Here is a 27406-nt window from a genome sequence, read left to right as displayed (position 1 = left end):
AGAAATACAGACAAGAGGCTATGTATTCTTGAATAAAATAATGACACTACAACTTTCAATTACGTTTAATGAGACTGGAAGTCTAATATATATGTTTGTGGTTTAGTATCATTTTTATATTCAATGTAGTAACACCAGTGTTATATGCGCGGAATATTATCTTCTAAATGTAAAAGAAAAAAAATCAAAAGCCAATAATTGCCATAGGCATTTCACACATTTCTCTGAAAATTCTGATCCAATATAAATTGGTAATGTAATGGAAAATACACTCTCTCATATTAGGCAACAATATCTGAATAAAATGTGCTTCAAAACTACTAGGACAATGCTGTAAAATAAGTATCTACCAGGGAGTATTGTAATACTATATAACATTATAAGCAAACAAATTATGACATGACAGTGAGGAATGCAGAAAAACTGTGCGTTACCTATTAGTACAACCTATGAAATTAAAAAGTAGATTAATAGCAGAGCTAAAATAAATGAAAATGTGATGATTTTAAAGAATTATTTTGCATAAAGCTGCAAGACCAGTGGTAAAAAAGTATTAAACATAACAGCAAACTAACTGGTTTTCTGTGTTGTCTGAATATAAATATGGACAGAATTAAGGTAGTGTGGTGGATTTTTATATCTAAAGATAGTTCTTGATCACTTAACAACTGAATCAGAGGCAAAGACTAAAACATTCATTGACAAATGCTCCAATTTAGGTACAATTTTTAAAATTAAGCACTACTGACTTAAAATGTTGACATAATAAGAAGACTTGAATGTGCATCAATTTTATGAAGCAGATAGACTGTGATTGTAATAATTGTCATCTTTTTTACTAAAACCATCCACATTTTCAGAGAAATTCATGGAGTGTCAAGACAGAACAACATTTTGAGTCAACATCATGGATGCTGGAGAACTATGCAACTAAAAAGAGAAGCAGGTCTTCAGTAATACACTAGTACAAGCTTACGGAATGAAAATGTAAATAAAGGGAGACCTAAACAAGTGTCAAATGTGGATCTTTATGGAAACAGTGTAGTGCAGATTTTAATACTAAAACTACATTAATGACTGCCCCAAAATACCAACTCACCTACGGAAAATATTTGCAATACATAGTGTGCCCCAACAACCTAGCTATAATCTACCAAAACTCATACCACTTACTCAGTGGTTTAGCAAACAGCACCAAGAGCGCACTGCAGACACCCACCAACTAAAAAGCCATAGCTCTCCACTGTCTAGAGTTGTACAGAAAGTCCACATTTTTGCACCACATTTTTGGTCTGTTCACCATAAAATCAGTGAGTTAGATATTTATAAAACCAGCCAGTTTCCTGGCAAATCACTGAGTATTGAAATTGCTAAATAATGACATACATTTCAGTTTTAGACTTTGTATCCTTCAGAAAATGCATGTCAACACAAAACCTTTTATTCCAGCAACTTTCTAAATTTATAAGTGCAGTATTTACACTTTGTCGTTATTTTGGGCCTTTGTCCCCCATCAGTTTTGGCTTTGTCCGGATTTCTTGGGCTAAGGAGGTTGAGATGTATGTAAAAAGCACACGGGTGTGTTTGTACACAATGTGCAACAAATTATGAAACAGACCACCACTGCAGGAAGAACTTTCACAAGCAGCACATTGACAACTTCAAGCATACCAGATTTTTGCCTCATATTGCTAGCACGCTGATCATAAAATGTGTAATTTTCTGGCAAATTATTGAGGACTGAAGTCACTAAATATATTTTAGTTTCAGACTTCATATCCTACTGAATGAAAATGCATGCTAACACCAATCTTGTTATTCTAACAACTTTCTAAGTTTGTAGGTGCACTATTTAAAATCTGTCCTTATTTTGGGGTCTTTGTCCCCCCAATATTTTAACCTTTGTCTAGATTTTTTTTGTGCTAAGAGATTGAGAGGTATGCTCCGCAGTAAGGAAAAAAATACTTTCAGGAATGCGTTTCTGTCGCTGCATTCATTTACACGAATGTTTCAAATGTGGTTTCTAATCTCACCAGTGAAAGGGGCGCACGAGAAAAAAAAAAGTGAGAAAGTACAACAGGCACTTATTAACTAGCACGACTACAAGGTCGAAAACCTACAGCACGACGCTAGTCACATGCATGGGGGAATACATAAGCACCCTAAAGCCCCGGATACACTTAATATTATTTTGTTATGTAACATGCAAACTTCATAAGACATTTCACACTTTTAGACACGAACATAATATTCAGTTCTCCAGCGTTTGACAAAGTTTTGACACATATCAATGCATGTCCCTACCAGGCACAGAAAAAAATAAAAACTGCAAGAGCTAAAGTTACTCTTTATACACCGACTGGCCCATGCAACATGTGAGGTAATTAATAGGAAAATGCCACGTTTTGGCTGATGAAGAGAACAGAACGTATGAACAAAATATAACTAAACACGCAAATTAAATGTCACAGTTCATTTAAAATATCAGTTTGAAAGAAAGATAAATCCTTATTACGAGCAACTACGTCGAATGCAGCTCTTGCAAGATAAGGAAACAGTGGTACGCATGCTGTTCCACCATCTCACTGTATAAATAAGTGCTAAGTATTAAAGGAAATTAAAAAATACTCATTACTATATATTTGTATAAAACTACTTCCATTGGAGTGAGCACCCTTTGCTTTCTACACCCGGTATTAGCTTCTGCTGGAAACAGCTAGTGCGCATGCTCCCTACGCTGAATCTTTTGCCCAACAATCTTAGAAGCCGAGTTACCTGCCGATCCGGTTCTGTGACTTGCTCCGCAAACGGAGAGACCCGAGTAAAGCAAGGAGACTTACTAGTGAACTAAACAGAGAAAGAAAGGCTGGGAGTATAAACAGTCAGGGTAGGGGGAATGCGCTCTACTACTCCGCTCCAACAGGCAAGACAGTAGGACCCAACTCTCACCTGCGACTTAAGGAAATATAAAACTGAAAGCTATTACAGTGGTATTCACAACACACGCAGAGCCTGAAAGAGAAGGAAAAGACCAGCTGTGTTTGCTCTCACACCAATTTGGTCCCGCCACGTTCAGACCGGGAATCACTCACTACTGCTGAGGGAGACACTAACGTTCACCGCTGCTTTTCGTCGCTAGTTGCTATAGAGACACGGCGCGCAGCGCGTTATAGTAGCCCAGTTGGCAAGTGGCGATCGGTCGATAATGCTACGCTTTTTACGGAGGACCTTTGGTCGGCGGTCGATGCAGCGATATGGAAGAGGAAGAGATGTACGGGACGGGGACGGTCGGGGGTCTGATGGGCACCACTTGCCGCCCCAAGTCGTGGTGACTGGAGGGGCACCCGTTCACATCCCCGCGGCTGGAGATAGCAAATCCGTACTGACCTGCCGTGTTCTCTTGCTAGACGGTACAGATGTGAGCGTCGACCTGCTGGTGAGTGTCAAAAGGAATTATTTTTGAAGACTGTGGAAGTGTACCCATTTGCTGGAGTTGTTACTGTTACCTGTGGAATGAAACTGTGCCCAGTTTACTGCTGGAGGGGGCAGAGAGTAGCTCCACTTGCTGAGATTTACAGCGTCAGCACCACTGTATTTCTTACTGCTGGAGTGCCATGCAGTACCAGTAATGTCGCATTGGATTATGCTTTTTAAAGTTCAAGGCTGATACTTAATGGGTTGGATGCCATATTATAGAGTACAGCTGAATGGTTTGATATAACGCAGTTTTTTCTTGCTCCGCAGTGGCACACAGTGAGAGCACGATGGTGCAGGACAAGTGGACACCCACACACGGGACACCTGCTTGCTTCTTGTACCATCTCACAACACTAGGTAGGACAGTTGTGACAAGTCTTAAGGTAGCATGTGTGACTTAGGGTAGTATTTCTGAATTTTGGGATTGATGTCTGTAAGATGAAGGAGATTGTTATCCGGGATCTATACACCTGTCGAGCTTGTCTGTTAATAATAGAAATGTGTTTACTGTGGTTTAATAATGTAAAGGAAAGGCCACGGGCCTCAGTAAAACCGAGCATCAGGAGAAAACCAAAATGTTTTTGCTTTCATTTTTGCCTTCTTTACGCTTTGATGTTATGCATGCTGTGCTCGCTGTTGACATGCAACAAAGGACACTTTTTATGAAAAATGTTTTTTTTAAGTTGGTTAAGACATAATTATTCCTGGTACTAGCTCCATGTGTGCTTATCCAGCTAGTGCTAACTGTTTACATCTTATTATAGGAATGATGCAACAGGTTGCCTAAGAATCTCACAGCGTTCTCAAAGAGGCAGGTGTTATAAGGGACTGCTTATTCATAGTGTATAAAATGTATTTAGGTGTTTAGATTGTAGAGTTTCATTTATTTCTGTTTATTGACTGGGTAAATGGATTGTGATAAGTCTTATGCTTTTTGCCTTTTAAAATTATTTTTTTTGTCACATGTAGTCTGTGTGACAAGTGATGACAACATAATATGCGTATGTTCATTATAAGTGTATATGTGCAGTAGTTGTCATTGCAGTAAGGTCTACAGTGGCTTAGAGGCCCACTGTGTAAAAATTCATGTGTAAGAAATTATTATTAGTACTATTATCATCATTATTTTTTGGCATTAAAAGCAGGATACAGACATTGTTAGTATGGTTCATTACTGATAACATATGTGCTCCCTGGTCCTGTGTCCGAGAGGAGCAGAAACAAAGGTACAGAATTCATTTTTGTAATTATACTATAAACAAGAGACTGTGGGCAGCATAGGTACATTATGTTAAAACTGCTGCAAAACAGAGTTATAGTAATATGTTTTGACTCTGATACAGCTGAAGTTTATTGTTCCATCATAAGTGCTATATCTTTAGAACAATGGCTAACATATTCTGGTTTCAGATGTCTTTCTTCAACTTGTTAACTGAATAAGGTACTTGCAAGCACAAACATATGTGTTTGAATTCTCCTCGTGTATCCTTTATTTTGCCCTGCTTTTAGTTCAAGCATAGCAGACTATTTGCTTAAGGAAATTAATTCTGACTGTTAAGGATGGGGTCTGCAGGTGACTGCTTTGCTGTGATTATTAGTTGATCTATAGTCTTGGGGGGGGGGGCGCTTAATAATTCAGCATTTATAAAGTCAGTGTATAAACTGTTAAGCTGCTTCTTTGTCATTTAAAACTATATATGTGTGTGTGTGTGTGTGTATATATATATATATATATATATGTGTATATGTGTATATATGTGTATATATATGTATATGTATATGTATATATGTATGTATGTGTATATATATATATATATATGTATATGTATGGTGTGATGAAAGGTATACATTACATCAAACTTTTTGTTTTCCATTTGTTGAAACTTGTTTGTGTATGACATTGAAATGATTTGTTATCTGGTGGAAATGATTTGTTATCTGGTGGAACTTGCTTGTGTATAGGAGTGTAATGAATTTCAAATGATAAAATGGATCTAACAGATTAGTGAATCAAAGTCACAACTGCTCTATTTTACCTGTTTAATGTTGGCTTTCAGTCTCAGTTTGCTCAATCTATGATGGTGAACTACTTCAGAATGTGGATTTTTTTGGGGGGGAGCTGCGTGAAATACAACTTAAAAGCAATAGTCGTGCTTGCTGTCAAGTAATGATTCATGTTTTGTTTGTACTTCAGAGTGAAACACAATGCATATGTGCTGTATTGTGGATAATTAACATGTTTCTTTATGGAGAAAAAGTGTGAATTTAACAGGCCCTTCCTAGAGTGGGATGCCAAATAAAACCTAAGGGTGAGGCCTGGGAGGAGATTGTTAGGGTGTTCATTTTCTTATATACAGCTTATTTTAATTGATTCATATGCTATTTATTTATTTTTTTAATTTACTAGTTTTTATTTATTTATTTTTTTAATTTACTAGTTTTTTTTTAATTTGCTGCCTGAGAGTGGTCTGTACTACACACAGACCCCCTCCATGTGCTGTTTTGATTTATGACCATGCTTTGCAGTGTGGGGAAGGGTGTTCATAATGTACACACTATTTTGATGTCTTAATTGCTCTGCTGGAACTAAAACCATCACCAGGAGATACTTAATTCTGACAGTTCTTTTCTTTTGGAGCATGACCGTTAAGAAGGCTTTGTAAAACAGTTCGGAAATTAGTGCTGTTTAAAAAGATGTATTATGACATTATGTTTTTGATAATGGCATTAGTCTGACAGTATGGTCTGATGTATTATGAGCTTCAGCTTGCATTTTCAATTTGATTCCTTTGATCTCCAATTACATATTATTACATCTGATGTTGTCAGTCTTCACTCAGTTCTTGACAGTGGGCTCTGTTCCGAACTGACTCAGCCATTTAGTCCAGCTCGCACCTTCCAAACTCTTCAGCCAAGCAATATCCAAAATGTTCCTCTCAAAATTACCTCATATCTCATTTGCCACTTGGTTGGGCAGACACGTTTGTCTCCTCTCGAGCCATGGCTGATTCTGAGTAAGTTTATTTCCGTTAAAACTCTTATCTCCTCATATTTTTGCTGAATTTTCTTCTTCAGTCTTCTCTTTCTCTATCTGCTCCTCTCATAGCTTCACGTGAGTGTGTTTCTTTTCTCTTCATCTTTCTACCATTGGTAGTCTCTCAAGTACCATCGTTGGTTCAGTTCTTTCCTTTATTAAATTTTTTAGGTGTTCTTATATTACCCTTGTTGGTATTTTCCTCTTTCTCTCTATCTCTAGCCCTTCTTAATTGCTAAACAACAAAAATCTTCATCACTATATCTCTTCTCTAGCCATGTATGTGTGTGTTTCAGCTCCTTTTTTGTGTTATGGCTTAAAAGCAACTCTTTCCTGTCAAAAGCTCAAATGGCACCACCGATTTCAAAAGGTGCCAGAAGTGGCAGGGTAAGGTGCACAACTCTGATGTATATACTGTCTGGGGAAATTATATCTTCAGGAAGATTGTTCAATTTATCACAGGTTCTCTGCCTGTACCCTTACTGAGAGGAAGAATAAACTTATCTTGAGGAGACTCCTCAAATCTGATTTCAAAGAGGCCATTTCTGGGTCTAGGACTGAAGCTAGCACATCTTCATCCTCTTCCTCCTCCTTTAAGAAAAGACCTTCTTCACTTCCTAGTTCATTGGAACCATCCAAGAATATCTCTAAACTGACCTTGGTACCAAAGAGGTCTTCGGCACTGGAGGGTTTATCTGGCTCGACACCCAAAACTGTATCAGATGACAGCAACGTCTTTGGTACCCTCAGAGATGAAATTGTCACAGCTGACTCTGCTCCCTAGGACAAGATACTCCCCAACCTTTGATCCTTTTAAAGACAAGCCACCAAGTCCCTTTCTCAAAGCAAGACCCCCTAAGTCTCCTTCAGCTGCCTCTATCTGATCTACTAAGAGTTTCTCAGAAGCCAACATTTTCCGACTGGTGGATCAGCTTCTGACGGTGAGGGGATTGTCCTCGGTTCCTAGCCACACTGGCATTTGAACCAGCCAATCTATGACACCACCAATTCCTCCTCCTGCAACTCCTATTGAGTATTTGGAGCCCCCGGTTCTGACACTCCTGGCATCGGCTGTTTTGGTTCCAGTAGCATCCTCTTCTTCGGTGCTGAGAGCTGCCTTGAGCTCCACTGAGTTTTCGGCACCGGATGGCTCCTTGGGTCGAGCCTCTCTGGTTGGGTCCCAGGTGCATGGATTGGCTTCCTTAGTTTTGGAGCCATCCATGTCCCTTAGTGCTTCGGCCTTTGTAGGTTTGACCCAGGATTCTGTTTTGGGGGCCCCCTCCTTGGTGTAGGGTGTGACCCCAGTTCTGAAGGAGTCTGTTTCAGCTGTGGGCTCCCATCCCTCTATGGGGGGGGGGGGGGCAGGCCTTCTGAATCATGGAAAAGGCCTTGTCCATTGGGGACTCGGACTTTGCCATCCATGTTGGGACAACTGTCTACATCCCCCAACCTGAGCTTCCGTCCATCTCATCCCCAGGACAGGGGGTACAAAAGTCTTAGGTTACACCCATGTTGGTGGTTTCCTATTGAGACACTTCCCCGGATCATCACACCAAGGAAGTTCCTGCTAAGAAGGGCAAGAGGAAGCACTTACACTCCCTGGAAGAATCTTTCACTGACGATACTGATTTTGATGAAGGGGAAGATTCCCCCAGGTCACTCCCTGATGCTGTTTCCTTCAGGAACATCCTAGAAATCCTGAAGCAGAGTGGTAGCTGGTCCTCCATCCAGCCTTCCTTGGAGGAGTCAGTATACCTGGAAGCTGTACATGCCCGGCCCTCTACTTCTTGGATCTCTCCATTTGCTGACAATCTCATTAAATTGCTCAGCGGGCATGGAAGATGCCCAGTGCCATTGAGCCAGTCCCCAAAAGGCCTGATCATATCTTATCAGCCACTAAGGATGAGCCTCACTGGTCCAAAGGAATACCCATTGACGCCATGGTGATAGCCGCGGTCATGAAAAGGGAACTTGCTGAGGAAAGTTCGACTATCCATCCTCCTACCAAGGAGTCTAGGACCTTGGATAGATTTGGGAAGTGTGTTTATGCTTCAACAACCTTCTCTTTCAGGTCCTTGAATTAAGTGGTGTACTTTACAAGACTGCAGAGGAATCTGATCAAGGAGCTCTCGGATACCATTGAAAGAGCAGTGGTTGAAGGGGTATGGGACAAAGTTACCTGTCAGCTAGCAATCCTTGATGCAATTTCTAACTCGTCCATGAGGCTGATTGCTCGCACAGCTGAAGCGACTTCCAGAGCAGCAGGTTCAGGCATAGCTATTAGAAGGCATTCCTGGATGCGGTTGTGTGACTTTGTGGAACCATTCAAAGCGTCATTCATTATTGCTCCATTTGACGGATCTCCCATATTTGGTCCCAAGGTTAAAGACACTTGCCAGATGTGAAAACGATGGTAAGACCCATTCTGCTATAGGCATATGTTTTTCCACTCCTCAGAGGCTCTACTCCAGGAACCAGAGAAGTGGGAGACTATGGTTTAAAAAATCCAAAGGGCCTTTCCAGGATTAATGTGGCAAATACTTTCCCCAGGGCAGAGGGGGAAGTAATGGAAGATGCTGCCCCAGAGGCAGAAATGGACTGCAGAACTATGAGTCCAGAGAATCTTTTCTCTGGTATTTCCTACAGCACCCCTGCATGGGTGCCCAGTTGACCTCTTCTGGAGGCAGTTTAGGGATGACTCTCTCTGTACCAATCTGCCTGGAAAACATTAACTATGGACAAAGGGGTGTAAGGAATAATATCCAGAGGTTACAGAATATCACTGTCAATTCCCCCATCACCCCATAAGAACCTTCCAGACGTACCACTCAGTGACAGGGATGTAACAGCATTAGGGATTCAAACACTCCTAGACAAAATATTCATCGAAAAACTCCCACCACATCAAACAGGATCCAGGTTTTACTCAAGCTTCTTTTTAGTGCCCAAAAAAAAAACAGGGGACTGGAGACCCATCCTGGACCTCAGCCAGTTCAGCAAGGCCATTCAACAAACCAAATTCCAGATGGTTTTGGTGCAGTCGATACTTCCATTCTTGGAAAAAGGCAATTGGATGTGCTCTGTAGACCTTCAGAACACTTATTACCATATAAAAATGGACAAGAGCTTCTGGCTGGGAACCAGTCATTTCCATTTCAGAGCGCTGCCCTTTGGATTTACCGCAGCCCCAGTGGTGTTCACCAAATGCAGGGTAGTAGTGGCAGCTCATCTCAGACTGCTAGGATTTCAAGTATTTCCTTACTTCGACAACTGGTTCCTTACTGCCACCACCAGGTGTCAGTTAGAACAGGCAAGAAACTACACTTTATACCTCTACATCTGTAGGCATAACCATAAATTTTGAGAAATCAAGCTTGCAACCTGCTCAGCAATTGGAATTTATCAGAGCCCATTTAAACACTGTTCCAGGAATTGCTTCACTCCCCCCAGAAAGACTTCACCACATCAATTCACAAGTCAGACAAATTCTACGAAACAAAATAGTTCCAGCAAGACTAGTCCTACAAACAGACTCCATGGCAGCATCAATCATTCTTGTTCCCCTAGCAAGGTATCACATGTGAATTTTGCAATGGCTACTTGCTTCCCAGTGGTCTCTAATGCACCTACCAATGGATCAGGTCTCGCGGGAACAGGCATCATTTGGCTCGATGGTGCTTAGGAATATTCTTCCATGAGACCTCCCAAGACTGAAGTAGCTGGGGACTCTGTCCCACTGTCAAGGACAGAATGAAGATTGACAACATCAGATAAAGAAGTTATGTCTTACCATAACATTCCATCTGTGTTGTCGATCTTCACTAATCCTTGAATTCCCCAAGCTGAGACTCTTAGTGGACTGTATTTTCCATCGCTAGCTTCATATGAAGGACACATATCTGGTACTGTTATATCTGTTGTTTTTGACTATAATTTCCACTTGTCTGTCCACCTCTATGTTGGGCAAACTCCATCTGAGGTAATTTTGAGATGAGCATTATGGGTAGTGCCTGACTTGAGTGTTTGGAATACGCGAGCTGGAGTAAATGGCAGAGTCTGTTCCGAGGCTCGGAACAGAACCCACTGTCAAGGATTAGTGTAGATCGACAACACAGATGGAACGTTATGGTAAGACATGACTTCTTTTTACCACATGACTCTTGAATAGGCCACTTAACTATTTAAGTACTTCCAGGTCACTTTTGACAGGAAGTATTTGTGGCTTGTGAGTCTTAAACTGGTAAAGAAAGTAATAATAATGACAAAGTATATTATTTTCAATGGGGAGTGTTTAGAAATTAGATTGAGAAGCCAAGTATTAGTCTGCCTGTATAATACCTATTTTATTATTAATGCTGAGAAAGTTCAAGGCAGCTGTCTGTAGTAAACGTGGATTAGGGGAAAAAAACTTTCTTATGAGATTTGATGGTACGTTCCTTTATAATGCTTGTTGCACATTGATTCATAACTGCTTTTAATTAAATAGCTTCATTAGTTTAATTGGATTTCTTGTTTGTGATGTGTTGTAACTAAGAAAAGATACATGAACATGTGCAGGCAAAAGTTGGAGCATTGCTTTTTTGTGCTGTGTACAATGCTTTTGCCTGCATTCATGCTGCAATTATGTTTCTGTTTACTGGCGTATGATCCTTATTTACCTTACCGTTTACATACGAGCAGTAAAATTTTTGTCTTTTTTTTTTTTTTCCAGACATTTCTTGTTAATGTTTTTAAATATTTCAATGGGGCTTGAAGATCCAACTATGTAACAATTGTCATGAAAATATCACTGTAGTGCTGAGTTAGTGCGCTTCTTTGGAAACCACATAGCCTTACAAGTAAATAAAATGTGGGGAAATTTTACATTTCCATGCTTTAGAAGGTGACTTCAGTCTCTTTATGCTGTACCAAATGTCATGTGTTACATTTCTTTCTCCATGTTTACGTTTTATTTAATGCTCCTGTAGATGTAAGAATTTTTCTCTGTTTTTATTGGTGTGATGATTTCTTTAATATTTATACCCCCCATACTCTCACAGAAGCTGATTCAAATTGTGTCTTTTTATGTCTGCAGTGTACTGTAGTTTGGTGCAGGCCTCAAATTATTTTAATGTTCAGTGTATCTCCTACTAGGGACCATGCCACCATACATGAAGATAATACTCGTCAAGTTTTAGCACATGTTTATATAGTGGAACTACAGCCTCTTTCTTACCTATACCAGCTCACCTGTCTTTAATGCCTTTCCACAGTATTGACCATTTTCAATGGCTTCTTACAGTGTACCTATGTTGGGGTGTTCATTCATATTGCCGTAGTACACTGATTTCTTCTGAAATGGTAATTATTGATAGTGATTGGCAAATGCAAGCGGCCTTATTTCTCCATTGCTGTGCTGTTTACCCAACAACAAGGAAAATAGTATACAGAAGTGCCGGATTTGAATGCAATCACTATTCTTGTTAGTTCTCAACAAGTCAGTGCTAGATACTAAAGTATGTTCCACTTGTGTCTCTTATTAAACTCTTTAAAAATGTCAAATTTATAGTGGAGCTGGGCTGCTGCCTCTCTTAACTTCACAGCAGTTACTGCATGGTTGCATTTGTATGTTTGATGTACATTTTGTTAAATAAGTTTGCAAAGAAAGTGTGGTAGTCCACTTAAACACACACTTTTTTAATATGTTATTTGTGATGCTTTTTAACTAAAGGTACAGATTGATGAGTATGTATGTTTGGTTCGATTTCAGTACAATTATCGTATCCATTTTATTAGTTATGTTTCCCTGTTTTGTTTGTTTCAAATGTGAATGAGAATATTTGTGAGTATTGCTTATTATACTTTGTAGTTTCATTAAATGGGCATTTACACTAGATGTAGTACGGGCCTCTTGAGGCAGCACATGGGTCTGGTTTGCTATTGCATGTTCTCTTTTACAGTTATATGAACAATTGTCACCATTTGCAGGTCATGTAGTTTGCTTGCACCAAGATTCTTGTCTCCAACTGTCTATAGTGATGTTGCATTTCTGAATTTCATTTACTTGAGTGTGTGTGTTTTGCACCCTTTGGGTAAGTTTAACTGTTACACCTGTTTTAATGCAAGATATTCGCTGGCACATTTTGAGCTTCTTGTATGAGCTACTTAGAGGAACATACACACAAAAGAGAGGAAATCTAAAGAATGCGTTGGTTATACTGACAATGTTTTTGATACTACTACATAAACATTCACTTAGCCTTTTTAATCTGATTTTATAGTCATTGATAAAGGTGATAAAGACAAAAACAGAACTGGCTGAGGAGGTAGTAGGACTTGTAGTATTTCACCTTCTTTGAAGGGGGACTCCATTTTCTATTTATCTTCTCTGTATGCCTGTTTCTACATTTGATCATAGGAAGTTCCCAGGTTATTGGCCCTGAGGCCCTTACAGGCCTAGCCAAGAATTTAGCCCATGCTCGACAAATCAGCACCCGATGTCCCTGTCCAGCAGTGACACTGGTGGAATCCCAGAGGTGTATTTTCTGTTACCTATCCATTTGTCCAGGTTGTGCTTAAAAACCTTTAATGAGGTACTCTGCTTGATGTGGAGAGGGAGTCTATTCCACAGAATGTGGAGTTTCTGGGACACAAATCTGTCCCGCCAACAAATCCTATTGATGTCATAGACCAGATTGAGGTTGCTCATGTGGGTTACTCGTGTGAAGCTTGACTTGTGGATATGCAGCAGCCCCATCAAGACAGGGTCTGAGATTGCTTTGTATGCCAGATAGAGGGCACCTTTTGAGGAGCCTGTATGAGACTGAGTAGAGGGATAGGACTTTTAGTCTGTCTGTGTAGGGTAGATGTTTGAGGCCCTGGATTCTCCTGGTGAGGAAACTCTGTTGTCTCTCCCACTGCTGCATGTGCTTTGTGAGGTACATGCGGAAAGGGGCATTGTACTCAATAATGGGTCTTATAAGGGAAGAATACAGGGATGTTATGACCTCCTTGTCCCTGGATGAGATACCCTTACTAATGAAGTTGACCATGTAGAAAGCTTTCTGTACAACAGAAGCAACATGATGGTCAAAAGTCAGTTTTCTATCAACCTGGGTGCCCAAGTCCCACATGGCTGTTTGCATGCTTAGGACCTTATTAATTTGTGGGGACATCACTGTCCCCAAAGGGGGTAATGATGCATTTTTTTTGGCATTCAGTCTTAGGCCATGTTTCTGGCACCGGTCATTTGTTTGGGTGAGAACCTCTTGGAGGATGTCCACATCACTAGGGGAATTGATGACCGCACCCAGCTTGCAGTCATCTGCAACCTTGGTCAACTGTAGCCCACTGGTTTTGGCCCGCACCTCAGAAAAGTATACCTCAAACAACAGAGTCCCAAAGACCAGTCCCTGAAGTATATCACTTGTTACGGGTCTACTGCTTGAGGTGGCTTCCACTATTTTGACTAGGTGGGTTCTGTCAGTGAGCCAGTTTGCTACCTGTTTGGTAACATATGGATTGATTCCTAGTTGAGAGAGTTTATTGAAGGCTTTGGCCAGGTCAAGGTAGGTGGTGTGCACCATCTTCCCTTTGTCCATGGCTTTGGTGACTGTCTCAAAGAAGTCAACCACATTTAACAGGCCTGACTTCCCTGTGACATAACCAAACTGTGTGGCATTGAGTGTTTGGAGGTTGCCAATGTCCTTGTTAATGAGGTCCATGATAATCTGTTCCATGGCCTTGCAGATTAGGCTAGTTAGGCTGATGGGTCTATAATTTCTGGGATCGGTGGATGCTCCACCTTTGTGCAAAGGGATGACAGTGGCTGCCCTCCACTTGGCTGGGACAAAGCTGGTACTCAAGCTTTGGTTGAATAGGATTCCTAATGGTGCTGTAAGTTCCTGCATGAGTTCATGTAAGATGCAGCCTGAGATGTTATTGGGTCCCATGGAGGCTGTATTTTTTGCCTTTGAGAGAGCATTGGTGACTTGCTCCCTAGAGATAAAGGAAGAGAGGCAGGTGCTGGGGATGTTCTGATTTACTGATGGGAGGAGAGAGGAGTGAAGTTTTCACTGCAGCTGTCTGCCAGCAGGTTGGCTATATCTATGTTGTTTGTGTATGTGGTGTCCTTAACCACCAGTTCTGATCAGATCTGAATGCTTCCTTTGAGATTGTGGATATGTGTGAAGAAGGCTTTATGATTGTCTTTAGTAGATGTAACCAGTTTGTTTTGGAGGATTTCACTAATGCTCTTATTTGCCTTGTTCAGGCTAAGGAGAGATTGCTTCCAGTTAGGCACCTGCTCCTTTTTGGTCCTGGACAGCAATTGTTTTTCCTTTTATTATAGGATTTATTTACAAATGCACCAGACAGGTGTTCTCTTCCTTAAGGAGGATGATTTTATCCTGTCGGGTATTTCTGATTCCATGCAGCTATATAAATGCTTGTATAGTACTTTGGTGTAGGTTTGAACATTTGTGCCATTTCCTACAGAGGGGGAGGGGGCTGTGAAACTGTTCATATCTTCCCTCAAGAGGCTGTAATCAACTTTGGAGAAGTTTTTTTGTTTGACCTTAGCTTGGGGGGGGGGGGGTGACTTTGAAAGTGACCGCTTTGTGGTTGGCTCTTACCAGGGAGGATCACACTTTAGGGATACTGCAGTGGTTACTCATGTTGGTTAATACCAAGTCCAAGATATTATCATTTCTTGTGGGGGTGTCAACCAGCTGGGCCAAGGCATTTGCATTGATGAAATCAAGAAATTTCTGGGCATTTGCATTTTGGCATGAGTAGTTCTTCCAGCCTGGATAGTTAGTCACCCAAAATCAGGGTAAAGGGTTGGATTTTGATACATGTGAAGAGGTCCAGATAGGTGGAGTGGGCATCTTTAATCAAAGTTGGGGGCCTGTAGGTATCTATGGCTAGAATAGGAGTCTTGTCAATTATTAGCTGCACCTGGAGTGTCTCCTGTGTGTCGTACTGTGTGACCAGCCTGGATGTGTGTATGTCTTTAATATGTATTGCAACTCCACATCCTTTTGCTTTGCTGCCCACGGTTTGGGGTCTGAATACATGACAGGATGAATAACCTGGTGTGGCTGGGGTGCTCTCTTCGGCTTTGAACCAGGTTTCTGTGAGTGCACAAATGTCAGCATCTTCCAGGGTTAAGAATGCTTGCAGTTAGTGTCATGTTTAGACTCCTAGAGTTTAGCAGCATGACCTTTAATTTGCATTGTGATGAAAGTTTCATGTTGGTAGTTTTGACCCCATGGCATTGCCTAAAGGCAGTATGGTGAAGGCAAGAGCCTTTGCCTGAAGCCCAAGGGAGACAGATGCAGGCCATTTCTGGCAAAGCATTATGGTCTGTTGATCATGTCTTCCGATGATGTCAGGTTCTGGATCACCTTGGAATGACACCAGAAACTAAGCCAATTGTTAAAGTCAATCATTTTTTGTTTGTACTAAGGCACTAGCCATCTCAGAAGTCATTCAGAGACCCAGAGTCCAGGTTACGTCTTCAGGATGCAGTACTGTTGAAGGCCTTCATGTAGGCCTTAATGTGATACAGAAAGCAACCTGCACATTTGTTTGAATGTTTTCTACCTACGCAGGGAGATTCTGAAGCATTGTGTGTGATAATTGTCATTAAACTGCCATTTTTTCTATAAACTGCCCAGGTATTACACCGTGGAACATGTGTAAGAAGCTGTTTAGTGTAGAGACCTCTTATAATCTGCAACCTATGAACCTATGCTAGACAGGGGTCCAGGGAAGTAAATATTGTGAGAAGAAATAGCCAGGGAATTGTTATGGCTAGGCTTGTATAGGCCCTAGGGCCGATAGCCTAGTGCCAACCTATGAACCTATAACAAAGTGTGACACTGAGTTCCCTTCTCATTCTAGCTATAATAGTTTTATGGTGAGGCATGCTGTTTAGTAGTTTTTTATTTATTGGATAGTGTAGTGCTACAGCTTTTTATGAAATAACTGGAAAAACACTAGGATAGTAAGTTGTCATATTCTACTATTACTGCTTTGTGTAGAAGATTTGGTGTGTATGTTTTAACATTTTAGTCTTTAAAGAATATTGTCACAGTCTCTTTAAATGTAAATAATTAGTTGTTAGTAATGGGAGTGATCTCTTTAATATATACAATATTACATGCAAGTATTTGAGGCAAATAATGTGCTATTTTCACAATCAATTTAATTCATAAGCACCGCCCCAACATTTTCTTGAAACTGAAAATGCCTGACATGGCATCATGAAAGTGTGCATCCATTATCTCTCAGTGCCTACATTAGTTTATAAGTTACTATTTTTCCATGCTAGATGCTGCAGTAAGGGAGTCTTGTATCCTATTAAGACAATTTGTCAGTTATTTCTCACAGATGGAACATCTATCCTTGAAAATGTAATACACTTGTTGCTCAATTAATGAAAGTGTACTGTAAATAAGTAGCTATTCCTCTAAAGAAGTATGGGGCTTTTGATTACTTTAGAATAAGTGTGTGCACATTATTGTCAATGCATAACTTGACATCATTTTGTGGTTGTGATTTATAAGGAAAAAATTGAGTCAACGGTAAAGGTAAAACATTAACAAAATTTCATAATCTTTGTTTTGTTTTCAAAGTATTTGGTGCTTTAACATCAGGAGTATATCCACAAATAAAAGTAATTATAAGATATAGATGTATGAGAAGTGTAACAATACATTTAATCTGTTCCCAGTGGCATATGTGGTTATATCTTTTGTAGTATGTGACATTCTGTTTAACAGTACTGTTGTATCAACGCCTAAAAAGATGTCCACATTAATCTTTACATATCTGAGTATTTCTATGCAACTATTCGGCTTTTACTTGAAGGACCACAAGAGTGTCTGGTGTTTAAAATTTTTCTGGATGAGAATATATTTAATTGTTTCATTAAGTGCATGTTAATGGTTTTTGTATTTTTCTAACAGAAATAGCACACATTTGAATTTTTAAACCCATTTGCCAGTTTGTGGCAAGGTTGTTGTAGAAAATATAGTTTTTAAAACATTGCCTTCGAAACTTCCCTTTAAAAAGAACTTGTGTGGTCCAGTGGGACAATCAAATTCCCAAGGGAAAAAAAAGGTGGCACAAGCTATTAAAGGTAGGTCTAGACACTTGGTTTAGGATTACCATGTTTTTAAATATATTTTAAGTAAAAACTTTAATGTACAAAAATCAAGTAATCTAGTTCATCTGGTAGCCAAAATATACAAGGGAAAACTCAAACTAGTTAAGTAAGAATAAAACTACCAAAATATACAATTTATACAGCGAAACAATTTACAGAGAATTTATAACAGAAAGCAACACATTTCACACGTTCATTTATTACATGTAACCCAAACATCCAAATCCAGCTTGTTGAATGCTCATTATAATTCGATATAAACTTCTCCGCTCTGCTTTCCAGGGTGTGTTTTTGTCTTGAACTTGAAAAATAACTTGAATGCATTCAAGTAATTGTCTCTACAGGAAGAACATGTTGCAAGGAAATTTCTTGTAGGTTAGTCTACTCATAGCCAGCCTTAGGCATAGGCCTACTAGGTGGCCGCCTAGGGCGCCATTGTAGCAGGGGCACTTTTCCAGTATTTATTTGGTGTAGGTAGACCAGGATGGGGGCTCTGAGTGATGTGGGGGGCACTGTGGAGCCATTTTGCCTAGGGCACCAGTTGACCTAAGGCCGCTCCTGAGTCTACTGATTTATTATGCAGAACTTTCTAAAGCATGTAGTACTATAAACAAAAATGCCTTATCTTCACATTTAAAGTCAAGCCCAAAATATTAGATGCACTGCTTCCAGGACAAATTATGTGCAAGTCGGTATTCATATCAGAGTTCTAGAATAAGTACAAACATAATTTGTTGTAATGAGGCACTTAACTCTAAGGTTCCAAGAAGAAAACTTGTTCATGGTCAAAGAAATTCAAAACTATAGTGAACAGTGAAACTCTATTGCAGCAGGAAAGTAAAACTGATGATACAAATCCAGGGAAAATACCTGTGTGAATAAAATGGTGTGGCACAATGCCACCTTAATGAGGAAATAAATATGAATAAAATAAAAATAGTAAGTTCAAACCCACTGCAATATTAAATGTACTCTGTGCCTGCCTAGGCCTAACCCATATATTTTATGTTCAGAAAGTAATTGGGTCAAATTACAAATATATCCACAAAAGCATAGATGTCTTATGTTTAGGCATTGTTAGAATCTTGAAAAATCTTGTAAGGAAACTATTGCCTCTTATTTGGATCTTGATCATGGCTTTTAATGGAAAATTTAATGCAAATCTATCCAGCAACAGTGATACCAGCGTGGCATGCTGAAGGTCTTGGGTTCAAATTCCAAGTAAGAGTTATTTTTTCCCTTCCATATTTCTGATATTTAGAAAATAATTAATGCATGCACACTAGAATGCAAAATCTTGAGTACTACCATTGGCTTAACTATGATTACTGTGAACACTGTTCTAAAACTCTCCACAGTGTGTGGCTCCGATAGAAGGCACCATAATGAAACAAAATGCAGTTTCTGTTCCTGTGATACTAATACTAAAATGAGATATGAGAAAGCTGTATTTAAAAGAATACTAATATAGCCAGCCTTATAGAGATGGAAGTGGTGTGCGTCCCTTTTAAATGTCATCCAATATGGAGCACCAGAATGGGATATAAGAATGCCTGGAACAATGTAAATTTTGAGTGTGTGTGTGTGTGTGTGTGTGTGTGTGTGTGTGTGTGTGTATATACATGAGCAACAGACTTAAAAAAAAAAACAATACATAAGCATAGACTAGAACTAACCTGTAGCCTGTAGCAAAACAGTTACTTATAAACAAGTCTATTAACATAACATTAATTAAATAAAGTACCAAACTGTTTACAACTAAAACCATGACTTTAACCCAGAATATAGTTGCAGAGTAAACAAATCTTTATGGTGATGGAAACTTAGACTTTAATGTGGTCTGAACATTTTCAATACACCTAAGGTAAATCTTGTTTATAAAAGCAGACTTTCATCGTGGTCCTGAATAGTGAGAGAAATTCGAAAAGCTGTACAATGATAATACAAAGTATAGTATTTTTGAGTCCAGCAAACAATGAGTGACTTGAAGCAAAGCTGCATAAACCAAAAAAAAAAAAAAAAAAAAACAGTAAGGTAGCTAGCTTTATTGTTGAAATATGTCACTTTTCTTAAGAGAGAAATTGCTTCTAAATTTAGTCTTTCAGCACAGCCCTGTACACTGAGAGGCAAGCAATTAAAACTGCAATTTTAAATCAAGAAGTAAAAATTGCAAAGTCAAGTGCTGCAAAGTGAGCTGAGGCTGAAGTATACCAACAACAATTGTGATTATCTTTTTTTTTAAACACCTTTACTGAATCACTTGTGACATGGGCAGATTTACATTTATGTAAAAGTAATCAAACTGTATTAATTATGTTTTCAAACATTACACGTAACACGTGTGTGTGTGTGTGTGTGTATATATATATATATATATATATATATATATATATTTATTTATATATATATATATAGTACTATATCATAAAACCTAAGCAACATTACATTCATTATTCAATTCCTGCCCCCCCCCCTTTTTTAACAAAAATCATCTTTGCCTATATCATAAGTAATGGTTTGATAATGATACATTTATGTAAATGAAAACAAACCACACCAACAAAATCCTGGTTGCAAGCATTTTACATCACAAACCATAGTAACCCACTCCCAGTTGAAAACATTGTATATCACTTATAATCTATCCAGTCATTTTCAGCCAAACATTACATAGCTCATAGTCATGCCTTCTTTTAAACCTCATTTCTCCCTTGTATTTGTTCCCACAATTCCCATTTTTTCCTGTCTAGTTTGTTCCTACCCTTTTCTAAAGATTTTAATTCCAGTTGTTTTATCTCTTACTATATTCACTACTTCTAGTATAGTTGGTTTAGATTTTGATTTCCATTTCTAGCAATTGCTTTTTTCAGCAGTCATCTTAATTAGACACAACAAGACCTTACCATGTCTAAGCAATTCTGATTCTGTATCATAGCTCAGGAAAATCATCTTCCTCATCACACCAATCTGCCCACCCTGCATCTCTGACAGTGCATCCCGCAAGGAATACTTAAAGTCAGCAAACTGACCATACTTCCAGAAAATATGTTCCCAATTACCTTTTTCTTCCCCGTTATACCTCCAACATTTGCTGTCCACCCGAGGAAAGTTCTCTATTTTACTTTGGGTATAAAAATAACTATGTAAACATTTCCAAGCAGAAATCCTAAATCTTCTACATTTTGTTGCATGATTGGGAGGCGTGTATATATCCTCATATTGTTTCTTTGTGAATTGCTTATCCAATCTTTCTTCTCATTCCTTTCTAACCTCCTATGATTGATTCTTATAGTTATCATGCAATACTTTACATGCTGTATTAACTATTCATTTTTTAATGGCAGCTTCTGTTCTAGTTTCTATTAAAAGCTCTACCAGTGCTAGTCTTTCATTTAGGATGCCCCTATATCTTTCTCTTTGCCTAGATTCTGATATCAATCCTTGATAGGAAAGGCAATCTCTAACTTGCAGTCCAAATAAATTCTTGGCATCTTCACATTCTGTCATCTTTCCCTTTCTAGTTATTTGCTCCCAATACATTGATTCCTTTGACAGTTTTCTCCAATAAATTCCAGCCCCCTCTTGCCTATTGTCTATATCCTTAATTGCAGTCATCCGTATCAGAAGAATCTCCTTTCTCCATTCCTATGTTGGCTTAGTTCTTAGGATACTTACTGCTACTTTATAGATATAATATTCTGTATGATTATTATTATTCTCCTTAAAGGCCTGCATCCAAAGTCCCAGTCTTTCCTTGTTTCTTGAGCTTCCCTCTGTTTCATTGTCACCTCTTTCCATTTTGAATTATAGTTTCTGCTTGTGCTATGTATAGGAGGCTTAACTGTTTAGCTGTGAAATACCACTTCAAATCCCACTTGACTCTTGCCATCTTCCCCTCCCAGATAAAGTCCTTCAGCTCTTTATTAATTGCTATCCACAACGTCTCCTCTGGTTGATAAAAGTATGCCTAACCTGTTTATAAGACTAATGGGACTGAAACATTTTAACTGCTTGTATCTTACTGTCCATGTCATACAACAAAGCTTCCATTTTCTCAGTTTTTGTTTCATCTTTTTAGTCTTTTCTCACATTCTTAGCTGCCACACCAGAATCATTTTTAATCTAATCTGTACTCCAAAATTCTTCATTTTATCATGTCCCCATAAATATGAATTTTCTGAAGCAATACTACTTTCTGCACTTGTTTTAAGTAGCTTTTTAATTTAAACTGCCTTTATTTAAACTGTATTTGCTTCATATTGATACACACTCAAGTTCATATGTTGGTACTAGGCTATCAGCCCTAAGGCCTATACAAGCCTAGCCATAACAATTCCCTGGCTATTTCTTCCCAGACTGTTTACTTTCCTGTGTGCTAGCTTGCACTGCATTTAAAGTGTTTTTATTAGTGTTTTAGCTGCTTTTCTGAAAATAACAAAAAATAAAATTCTAAGCTTGTATCCCGCCTTTCCTGTAACTAGTCAAGTCCAGATACAGATTTGCTGTATCCAGGACAGTTTTGTAAGTTTGAGTCCCCCAGACCTTTCTGTGTTGGAAGGAAGCCCTCTAACTCATCAGTGGGAGTGGTAAGAACTAGCTAGCCCATCTACCTCAAGAGGAGTGGTTTCTGGCCAAGAAATTGTAGGTTTTTTTGGCCATTTGGGCAGTTTTTCCACCCCTTTCAACTTTCTGGTTTAAAAGCCCATGTTTGTGTGGATTTGCACACCATGCAGCAGCGCTCGGCTGAGGTAAACTATTACTGGTACCAGAAAGTCTGCTCTTCAGTTTGTCTCTTAGAATGTGCTTGTTCTTTACTTCTTGCACTTCAGTTAGCTTAATCGACTAGCACTTCAACAGGCTTTAGTAGCATTTATTGTAGCACACTTGGGCGCTATCAGCACTAGCTGTTCCTACACAGTAACAACACCAGTACTTATTAGTTATGACCACCCCTCCAGGTATGACTGTAGGGAAATTTTCTGTGTTTTTCTCCTGCTAGCCTGGTGCACTTGGGAATTCTGAGACAGTGTAGCAACTGTCTCATGTACACAGACAACCTTCCCCTCTTACCTCCCAATACTCATATGTGAGAGATGCACATATCACTAAATTGGAAGTGGTGCAGTCTCCAGCCAAGACCAGACTAGCTGATCAAGAGGAGAATGTCAACACTTGTGACTCACTACATGGAACACACAGCCCTCCAAAGCACCAACCATCGCAACTCACACATAGAAACACAAACCATGCACCCACCTTTGTGGAGGTGGTCAATAAAAATTTACCCAAACAACAGAGACCCCCGAGACAGAAATGCACCTGACCAACACAACACCAACCCCAGAACACATAGCACACCACCAGAGTGTGCCCCTCAACTTAAGCCCTTAAGGTAAAATGCTTTGCCCAATGTACTAATCATAGGAGACTCAATTGCGAGGCACACAGATGTCCCACCCACTAGGTTGAGCAAGGAGAAGATGACATTCAGATGTCGATCAGGTGCCAGGATCCACTACATAACACATGCACTCGGGTCACGCCACAAAAAGTACAAATATGATTCGGTCATTGTCCATGTGGGTGTGAATGATCTAAGACATACTTCCCTGGACTACACAAAAAGAGATGTGATGGAACTCTCGGATTATGTGGCTCAAGGCAGGTATGACCCTAGCCATGAGCCGTATTCTACCATCACCCAGAATGATACCACATGATCGACAGACCTCAGTGCTTTGCCAGAGATGGCCTGCATCTGTCACCCCTGGGATTCCGGCTACTGGCTAAGGCTCTTGCCACCTCTATAGTGCCTTTTTATTCCAAAGACCAAAATTCCATCATAACTGCTATACTGCTGCTCAATGCTAGGAGTCTAAATCTCAAGATGCACTCGTTTGAAGCTCTCTTCAAAATGGATAATGTTGCCATCTGTGCTGTAACGTAGACCTGGTTTAAAGAGACAGGAAGCACCTCTGCACTCCCAGACTACAACTCATTCCATACCTTTCGGACCCAGAATATGGCCGGAAGCTCCAAAGGTGGTGGTGTCTCCATATTCATAAAGGATACACACACCTCCAGACTGGTATCCCAGCATAATGCATCTGAGATACTTCAGGTACAGTTAACACTGGGTAAGATGGCGATACAAGTTATAGCCTCCTACAGAACCCCAACCATGCCCCTTGACTCTCACTCCAACTTCCTAAGCTCACTGGAATTTATCAAGGTCCAGCCCAATACTGTCATACTGGGTGACTTCACCTACCCTTCCATCAACTGGGAAAACTATTCTAGTACCAATGTACAGGCCCAACACTTCAGCTCATTCTGACCTCCACTAGAGGAAGCAACATCCTTGACCTGGTTATCACCAACAATGGAGACCATTGCTCCACATCTGTAGTCAACTCCTCCCTAGTTAAATCCAACTACAAACTGATCACCGTGGAAATTTCCATCTCATTCACACCCTCCGCTAAGGTGACCACCCTGAAAAACTTCTCCAAAGCTGACTTTGGGCTCCTAAAAACAGAGGTGGCTAACTTCTCAGCACCCATGCCAATGGAAAATAGCTGCATGACTGCCAAATCATAAACCAATGCACTGTATGAGCACATACACAAATGCATGGATCTTGCCATACCAAATAGAACCAAGATGCTCTCCTCCAAAAACGGAAGCCAGTCTGGTGGTCCCCAGCCATCAGTAAACTCTACAACAGAAGGAAGAAACGGTTGCACAAGAGTGGAAATACTCCCTTACCAGACTCAACATAAATTTGAGATCCCTTATCAAATCTTCTAAAGCCAGCTATGAAGGCAGAATTGTGGCCAACACCAAAAACAACCACAAAGCCTTCTAGAGCTATATCAAGAACCTCCAAGGCAATACCCAGATTTGCTCCGAGTTATTGCACAATGGTACCTCATATACCGAGCCAACAGATTCCATGCCAACTTTACCCCCTGTCCAAAATCCTTATGATACCAGAAGAAAGCCATGTACCCACCATTTCTGTGGCACAGGTAAAGGCTGCATTGTCCAAAGCCAAGAATACAGTGTCCATGGGACCTGATGATATCTCTGGCTGCGTGCTACATGAACTACAAAATGAACTGGCACCACACCTGTGTGCCCTGTTCAATCACAGACTTACCTCAGGCTTTGTCACTAACGAATGGCGTACTGCTACAGTCATCCCTCTCCACAAATGGGGAGCAACTACAGACCCTGGGAACTACTACCACATCAGCCTGATGAGTCTAGTATGCAAAGCTATGGAGCACATCATCATGGACCTGCTCAACAAAGATATAGGCAATCTCCAAACTCTTGACCCCACACAGTTTGGCTTCATCAAGGGGAGATCCTGCCTGCTGAACCTGGTTGACTTTTTCAAGGCAGTCACCAAGGCTGTGGATGAGGGTAAGGCAGTACATACAGACTACCTTGACCTGACCAAGGCCTTTGATACCATTCCCCTCAGGTATCATTGATAAACTCACCAAACTAGGCATCAATCCTTATATCATTAGGTGGGTTGCAAATTGGCTCATAGACAGGACCCACAGAGTAAAAGTTGTGGACTCTAAGTCAGACTATCGACCAGTCACAAGTGGAGTCCTACAGGGCTTGGTCGTGGGCCCTCTCCTGTTTGGCATCTCTTTCTCAGAAGTCCAGGCCAACACAGAGGGACTCTGGCTGACTAAGTTCGCTGATGACTACAAGCTAGGAGTCCTCAACTCCCCAAGTGATGCAGACATCCTACAAAAGGGCCTCTCTGAGATCAATGACTGGTGTCGGAACCATGGCCTTAAGCTTAATGCCAAAAAATGCATTATCATTCCCTTTGGAAACAACTCGGCTTCCACAAAATAGCACGTTGATGGGAGCCCACTAAACACTGAAGGAGCCATAAAAGATCTGGGCACCCAGGTCACCACGCACTTCACCTTCGACCACCATGTTGCCACTGTGGTCAGAAAGTCCTTCTGTATGGCACATCTTATAACCAAAGGGTTTGCATCCAGAAAGAAAGAGGTCATCATCCCTCATTAGACCAGCCATCAAATATAAAGCCCCATTTGGCATGTACCTGACCAGACACCTACAAAAGCTGGAGATGCCTCAAAAGTACCTCACAAAAAGGATCCTAGGCCTTAAACACATGTCCTGCATGGACACACTCAAGAAACTTCAGCTGTTCTCAGTCTGTTATTGTCTACTCGGAGGTGATCTCTTGTTGACTTACAAAGCCATATCTGACAAAGCCCAACTTGAAAAGCTACACCTAAAAAATCCCATTTCACCCATGCCACACGCTCCAGAGACCATAACCTCACTACCATAATCAACAGAACATGCTGGAGGAACAGGTTCATCTCCCAAAGACTGCCCATACTCTGGAATAAGCTTCCCATTCATGTCAAGCAGAGCACCCAATCCCCGTATGCCACATGCTCCAGAGACCATAACCTCACTACCACAATCAACATAACATGCTTGAGGGACAGGTTGATCTCCCAAAGACTGCTCATACTCTGGAATAAGCTTACCATTCATGTCAAGCAGAGCACCTTACTGCCACTCTTCAAGAGAAATCTTGACGAGTGGATGGGTAACAGAAAGTTAACCCCAGGGATCACTCCAATTGCCCTACTGGATAGAGGCACTGTGAACTAACATTGGGTGGCATGGTGTCAGGGAAAATTTTTTGGGCTATGCTTGTAAAGGCTCCAGGGCCATTAGCCTAGTACATACCTATGAACCTATGAATATGTGGGTACATAATTTACCGCTATTGCCTTTGTTTTAGCTTCATTAAAATCTCAAAATGTTCCGCAAAGCTGTAAACACTCTGGTTTTATCAGGTATAAAATAATATCATCCGCAAATAGCCAGCTTTTCTTGACTACAGTGCCAATTGTAACCTTGAATTTCTGAGTCCCTTTTTTTCTTTGGCAGAGGTTCTAAATATAATGCAAATAAAGGAGAAAGAGGACACCCCTGCAGGTTTCTCTGCTCAAGCAGAAATTATCAGAGAGAACCCCACATACTTCAATGCTCACCTCCAATCCTTCATATATCCTCCTAATCAGCCTTATAATTTTTCCAAGAAATGCAAATGCTTCCATTGCCCTGCTCATAAAGTCCCAGCTTACTCTGTTAAATGCTTTCTCTGCATCAACCCCCCACATACAGCAGTAGCATTTTCTTATATTCTGCTCCCCTCTAGATTATCAGTGTTCTGTTAATGTTGTCAAATGCTTGCCTCTATCAGTTTTGGCATTACTTTTGCCATTCTTTTAGCCATTATAGACATGAACACTTTATAATCATGGTTTAGTATTGAAATGGCTCTGTATGAAGCTGGCTGTGATAGATCTTTAACCTTTTTAGGTATTACAGCTACCACTGCCTTCTTACAGGATGTTGGTACTTCTCATCTTAAAGATCTGGAAGGTTTTGTTTAACAGTATTTTATCAGTTTTTTTCTCCTAGCTTCCAAACCTCCACAGGAATACCATCTATTCCTGGAGACTTTCCTGTAGATTGGTTATACATCACAATTTTTTATCTCATCTCTTCCTGTCCTAACTGTTAATAATTGTGCCTCATCCACCTTTAACCTTGGCATGTTTAATTTTTCAGTAAACATTTCCATTTTTATCTTTTTCTTGATTTCCATGTTTCTCTGCTTTATACAGACTTTCATAGAATTTCCGAAATATTTCTAA

General features: G+C 40.1%; 1 protein-coding gene across 1 annotated transcript in view; it reads left to right on the top strand.

The window, feature by feature from the left end:
* The first annotated feature begins 2697 nt into the window (after positions 1-2697).
* Positions 2698-27406, top strand: part of LOC122796516 (band 4.1-like protein 4B) — a 2320263-nt gene continuing 2295554 nt past the window's right edge. The window contains exon 1 of the mRNA XM_044065074.1: positions 2698-3436. Coding sequence (XP_043921009.1) covers positions 3206-3436 — 231 coding nt within the window. The 5' untranslated portion in view covers positions 2698-3205. The remainder of the gene's footprint in view (positions 3437-27406) is intronic.

Source organism: Protopterus annectens, chromosome 3.part0 (genome assembly GCF_019279795.1).
Source record: "Protopterus annectens isolate FY-2018-M chromosome 3.part0, PAN1.0, whole genome shotgun sequence".
Taxonomy (NCBI): Eukaryota; Metazoa; Chordata; order Ceratodontiformes; family Protopteridae; genus Protopterus; species Protopterus annectens.
The sequence above is the reverse complement of the archived record's forward strand: the minus strand, read 5'-3'. Positions and strand labels throughout refer to the sequence as shown.